Here is a 7,500-nt window from a genome sequence, read left to right on the forward strand (position 1 = left end):
GTGTAATGTGTTCAGCTTTCTTGGTTCTTGTTAGAACTCTAGCAGCCGCATTCTGAATGAGCTGTAGTTGTTTAATAGCTTTTTTGGGAAGACCATTGAAAAGACTGTTGCAGTAGTCTAGCCTGCTAGAAATGAAAGCATGAATTAGTTTTTCAAGATCTTGTTTGGACATATAGCCTCTAATCCTTGCTATATTTTTTAGATGATAGAAGGCAGATTTTCTTATAAGCTTGATGTGGGAGTTGAAATTTAGATTCAGTCAATAATAATGCCAAGATTTTTTACCTGGTCCTTTGGCTTCAAAGATAGGGATTCGAGGTGAGCAGTAACTTTGAGCCTATCTTCTTTTTTGCCGAAGACAATTATCTCTGTTTTGTCTTTATTAAGTTGGAGAAAATTCTGGCACATCCAATCATTAATTTGCGCAAGGCACTGACCCAGTGTCTCTATGGGGGCATAGTCATCCGATGAGAGGGCTATGTAGAGTTGGGTGTCATCTGCATAGCTATGATAAGCTATTTTGTTTTTTTGCATAATTAGGCCCAGAGAGAGCATATAAAGGTTAAACAGGACAGGACCTAAAATTGATCCTTGTGTCAAAAGATCGGGTGAGATTTTTTCACTTTTACATCAGACAGAAATAAATTAATTTATGAAACGCTTGTGTGATGTGATGCTATGAAGCAAAAAATAAAGAAATAAAATGTATTCAACATTTGAAAATGGTGATCAACAGTAAAGCCTCTCTAACAGTTGCAAAAAACAAACAATCCAAAGAAAAGGTGTAAAAAGTGTGGTAGTATTTCCACATGTACACATGTACTCATGTACACATGTACCCATGTACTCACACTGAGAAGATGAGTCCAGCCTCGTACTTCACACGGATGGAGATTCTCACAACGTTGTTATGCAGGGTGGAGGCCAGCTCCTCACTATCACTGTGGAGCAAAACACCAGGATACACATGAAACACACAGCTTCCAACTCCATCCTGTACACATACATTAGATCCTGTACACATACATTAGATCCTGTACACGTACATTAGATCCTGTACACATACATTAGATCCTGTACACATACATTAGATCCTGTACACGTACATTAGATCCTGTACACGTACATTAGATCCTGTACACGTACATTAGATCCTGTACACATACATTAGATCCTGTACACATACATTAGATCCTGTACACGTACATTAGATCCTGTACACGTACATTAGATCCTGTACACGTACATTAGATCCTGTACACGTACATTAGATCCTGTACACGTACATTAGATCCTGTACACATACATTAGATCCTGTACACATACATTAGATCCTGTACACATACATTAGATCCTGTACACATACATTAGATCCTGTACACATACATTAGATCCTGTACACATACATTAGATCCTGTACACGTACATTAGATCCTGTACACAAACATTAGATCCTGTACACATACATTAGATCCTGTACACGTACATTAGATCCTGTACACGTACATTAGATCCTGTACACATACATTAGATCCTGTACACATACATTAGATCCTGTACACATACATTAGATCCTGTACACATACATTAGATCCTGTACACGTACATTAGATCCTGTACACATACATTAGATCCTGTACACATACATTAGATCCTGTACACAAACATTAGATCCTGTACACATACATTAGATCCTGTACACATACATTAGATCCTGTACACATACATTAGATCCTGTACACATACATTAGATCCTGTACACATACATTAGATCCTGTACACATACATTAGATCCTGTACACATACATTAGATCCTGTACACGTACATTAGATCCTGTACACGTACATTAGATCCTGTACACATACATTAGATCCTGTACACAAACATTAGATCCTGTACACATACATTAGATCCTGTACACATACATTAGATCCTGTACACATACAGTAGGAGATCCTGTACACATACATTAGATCCTGTACACGTACATTAGATCCTGTACACATACATTAGATCCTGTACACGTACATTAGATCCTGTACACATACATTAGATCCTGTACACATACATTAGATCCTGTACACGTACATTAGATCCTGTACACGTACATTAGATCCTGTACACGTACATTAGATCCTGTACACGTACATTAGATCCTGTACACGTACATTAGATCCTGTACACATACATTAGATCCTGTACACGTACATTAGATCCTGTACACGTACATTAGATCCTGTACACGTACATTAGATCCTGTACACGTACATTAGATCCTGTACACATACATTAGATCCTGTACACGTACATTAGATCCTGTACACGTACATTAGATCCTGTACACATACATTAGATCCTGTACACGTACATTAGATCCTGTACACGTACATTAGATCCTGTACACATACATTAGATCCTGTACACATACATTAGATCCTGTACACATACATTAGATCCTGTACACGTACATTAGATCCTGTACACGTACATTAGATCCTGTACACATACATTAGATCCTGTACACATACATTAGATCCTGTACACAAACATTAGATCCTGTACACATACATTAGATCCTGTACACATACATTAGATCCTGTACACATACATTAGATCCTGTACACATACATTAGATCCTGTACACATACATTAGATCCTGTACACATACATTAGATCCTGTACACATACATTAGATCCTGTACACGTACATTAGATCCTGTACACATACATTAGATCCTGTACACATACATTAGATCCTGTACACAAACATTAGATCCTGTACACATACATTAGATCCTGTACACATACATTAGATCCTGTACACATACAGTAGGAGATCCTGTACACATACATTAGATCCTGTACACGTACATTAGATCCTGTACACATACATTAGATCCTGTACACGTACATTAGATCCTGTACACATACATTAGATCCTGTACACATACATTAGATCCTGTACACGTACATTAGATCCTGTACACGTACATTAGATCCTGTACACGTACATTAGATCCTGTACACGTACATTAGATCCTGTACACGTACATTAGATCCTGTACACATACATTAGATCCTGTACACGTACATTAGATCCTGTACACGTACATTAGATCCTGTACACGTACATTAGATCCTGTACACGTACATTAGATCCTGTACACATACATTAGATCCTGTACACGTACATTAGATCCTGTACACGTACATTAGATCCTGTACACATACATTAGATCCTGTACACGTACATTAGATCCTGTACACATACATTAGATCCTGTACACATACATTAGATCCTGTACACGTACATTAGATCCTGTACACATACATTAGATCCTGTACACATACATTAGATCCTGTACACGTACATTAGATCCTGTACACATACATTAGATCCTGTACACATACATTAGATCCTGTACACGTACATTAGATCCTGTACACATACATTAGATCCTGTACACATACATTAGATCCTGTACACGTACATTAGATCCTGTACACGTACATTAGATCCTGTACACATACATTAGATCCTGTACACGTACATTAGATCCTGTACACATACATTAGATCCTGTACACGTACATTAGATCCTGTACACGTACATTAGATCCTGTACACATACATTAGATCCTGTACACGTACATTAGATCCTGTACACGTACATTAGATCCTGTACACGTACATTAGATCCTGTACACATACATTAGATCCTGTACACATACATTAGATCCTGTACACAAACATTAGATCCTGTACACATACATTAGATCCTGTACACATACATTAGATCCTGTACACATACAGTAGGAGATCCTGTACACATACATTAGATCCTGTACACGTACATTAGATCCTGTACACATACATTAGATCCTGTACACGTACATTAGATCCTGTACACATACATTAGATCCTGTACACATACATTAGATCCTGTACACGTACATTAGATCCTGTACACGTACATTAGATCCTGTACACGTACATTAGATCCTGTACACGTACATTAGATCCTGTACACGTACATTAGATCCTGTACACGTACATTAGATCCTGTACACGTACATTAGATCCTGTACACATACATTAGATCCTGTACACGTACATTAGATCCTGTACACGTACATTAGATCCTGTACACATACATTAGATCCTGTACACATACATTAGATCCTGTACACATACATTAGATCCTGTACACATACATTAGATCCTGTACACATACATTAGATCCTGTACACGTACATTAGATCCTGTACACATACATTAGATCCTGTACACATACATTAGATCCTGTACACATACATTAGATCCTGTACACATACATTAGATCCTGTACACGTACATTAGATCCTGTACACGTACATTAGATCCTGTACACGTACATTAGATCCTGTACACATACATTAGATCCTGTACACATACATTAGATCCTGTACACATACATTAGATCCTGTACACATACATTAGATCCTGTACACGTACATTAGATCCTGTACACATACATTAGATCCTGTACACATACATTAGATCCTGTACACATACATTAGATCATGTACACATACATTAGATCCTGTACACATACATTAGATCCTGTACACATACATTAGATCCTGTACACATACATTAGATCCTGTACACATACATTAGATCCTGTACACATACATTAGATCCTGTACACATACAGTAGGAGATCCTGTACACATACATTAGATCCTGTACACATACATTAGATCCTGTACACATACATTAGATCCTGTACACGTACATTAGATCCTGTACACATACATTAGATCCTGTACACATACATTAGATCCTGTACACATACATTAGGAGATTGTAACGATGAATAAACCTCATCGTCTCACCTTGTAGCTGTCAGATTGATCTGAATCTCCCTCTGAATGTGTTTTGGATTCACCTCAAACTTCAGTTTGAAATGTTCCTGTGGAATTATGAAAAAAACACATGTAAAATAAGAAATCATACATCATAAAGGTTGTTGTCTGGATCATGAACAACAGGTACAAATGTAATGTATTAATATATATATAGCGTAATGTATAGGGGTTACCTCTGCATTGCTTCCCAGGAAGGGATACCCAACGGCACACTCTAGTCTGGTGTTATTGAGATTGCACTCCTTCTCCGGCTGACAAGGCAAATAAGACAGACTGTTTTTAAAGTCATATGCTTTGAAACTTATGGATCTGGTAAAATTTAAAACCGCACAAATAATATACAAAGCAAGAAATAATTTACTTCCTGGCAACATTCAAAAAATGTTCCTCGACAGAGAGGGGGGGTTATAATTTAAGGGGGAAACTTAATCTGAAGCAACGCTATGTTCGCACCAGTATTAAAAGTATGTGCATCTTAATTTGTGGGGTGACTTTGTGGAACAGTCTGGATGAAGAGATTAAAATTAGTAAAAATATTGCACAGTTTAAAAATAGATACAGAAACTGCATTTTGGGTAAATATAGTAATGAGGAAGGGGAGTGCAATGCACAATCATCTTAATAGTGTCGGTTTTTCTATAAAAACTTTTTCTTTTCTTCTTCTTACATTCATGAATGAATACGGTTGTTGATTGAGTAACTGTGTTATAATGTTGATAATTATCTATGTAAATTGAGTCTAGTTATGACGAACTCTGGAACAGTATATTAGAGAATAGTGATAGGACTAGACAAGCATCTGCTTCCTCCTACTCCTTTTCGAACATGACCATTTTATTTTTATTTTTATTTTTTTTGTCTGTTTTTAATTCTTAATTATTTAATTATTATTATATGTATATATGTGTACATGTATATTTATTATGTATATTTCTATTTTTTAAGTTCGAAATAAATTTTAATTCATTCATTCATTCATTCATCATACGTGGGTAGATCATCTCACCTCGACTTTAACATAGTTGATGTTCTGGGTGAAGCTTGCAGTGACCTTGGTGTTGTACGCGTTGTCTTTGCTGTTTCTGATGGTGATGTGCACATCAATCTTCTCCTTGTTTGCTTTGATCAGCATGCTGCAGAACACAATGCAAAATGGCATGCCTGAGTGTGATTCATACATTTCCCCACCAGGGGGCAGTCATGCACTGTAAGAGCTTCTCTGTCTAGTAAGGCCCAACTATTGTGCTGCCAGTGACAATCTACCTGCTGCGACATGCACGATATATCCAAGTGAAGAAATATAATGTTAGAAAAATATTGATATCAGCTGTATGGTAGTTTCACTTACTCTTTGACACTGGGCTCTGCTTTGAGGGAGAGGTCAGCAATGCACTTTTCATCAAGCCCACAGTCCACTAATGGGATCTAAGAGACACACATTATTTAGGAAGTACAGTATTCCAATTTAAAAAATATATGAATTATGCACCAACAGTGACAATACAGTAAGCTTTGAAAGCACAGATCTATAACTACAGAAGTACTACTCCCCCCGGGCAGCGGCTACCACTTAATTAAATGCTCCACCACTCGTTTTTCAACAGCTTCTTCCCAAGTGCAGTGCGTAGTCTGAACGATCACAATTCCAAATCTTAGACCTATGCACTTGTCTAGAATTCCTAGCCCATGCTCCTTTTCTCTCTGTTGTTTCTCATGTGTATAAGATTATACTGCTATTTCTCCACGACATACTGTTTCTATAGGCACTTTATTATGTGCACTTTAATATCCTGCACTTTAAATCTGAGTCAGATGATTCGGGCCTCTCCACAAGTGTTTATTTGATATTAGAACACGGCTCTCTTGAATACTCGATTCTGATTGGTCAATCAACAATATTCACCGGTCATTATTTCTCGACAACCGACCGCTGCTCTGCCACACCTGGATTAATCAGTTGATAAGAGCATTTTGTCCGCAGACGCTACTAATTAGGCCAACCAGTTGCAGCTGTGGTGTCTTGTGTGCCAATTACGAATGAAACCGCTTTGTCGTTGAAAACGCTATTAAAAAATCTATTTGAATAATTATTTTTGTCAGATTATTGAATGATTTAGTTGTAGGCCGTGTTCTAAGCGGGATAATGTATACTGAGCCGGTGATTACTGGAAATAATGACCTTCAGGTGAATATTAAGCCCTCCGCTGCGCGTCGGGCTCAATCATTCACCTGTCGGTCATTATTTCCACAGTAATCACCGGCTCAGTATACATTATCCCTTACTTATTCCTTTACTCTTTTATATCTAATTGTTTTTACATATTGTCGGTGTGATTGGTCATGCTTGTTTTGTATGATTTTAAGCTCCTTGCACCCCAATTCCAATGTAATGTTTGTCTACTGCAAATGGCAAATCAACTGACTCTGAGAAATGAGACTAAAAATCATCTGTGCTGTGTGTTTGCTTTGTTGACTAAAAGAGAGCATCCGAGTGACCTTTGACCTTCGCTTCCTTTGGCTTCTCCCTCAGGGTGTTCAAGAGTCACAGTCTGGTTTGTTCCCAGTCTCAATCCTGGACTGCTGTCAAGA

General features: G+C 37.5%; 1 protein-coding gene across 1 annotated transcript in view; it reads right to left on the reverse strand.

Annotated features, from left to right (window-relative positions):
* LOC310795280 (integrin alpha-1-like) overlaps positions 1-7,500 on the reverse strand; it is a gene marked incomplete at its 5' end in the record, with an annotated part of 17,324 nt that overhangs the window by 5,810 nt on the left and 4,014 nt on the right. Inside the window, 5 exons of the mRNA XM_083657335.1 lie at positions 852-941; positions 4,879-4,955; positions 5,085-5,162; positions 5,918-6,044; positions 6,260-6,336. Coding sequence (XP_083513461.1) covers positions 852-941; positions 4,879-4,955; positions 5,085-5,162; positions 5,918-6,044; positions 6,260-6,336 — 449 coding nt within the window. The remainder of the gene's footprint in view (positions 1-851; positions 942-4,878; positions 4,956-5,084; positions 5,163-5,917; positions 6,045-6,259; positions 6,337-7,500) is intronic.

This window comes from Poromitra crassiceps, assembly GCF_964638095.1.
Source record: "Poromitra crassiceps genome assembly, chromosome: 21".
Classification (NCBI taxonomy): Eukaryota; Metazoa; Chordata; class Actinopteri; order Beryciformes; family Melamphaidae; genus Poromitra; species Poromitra crassiceps.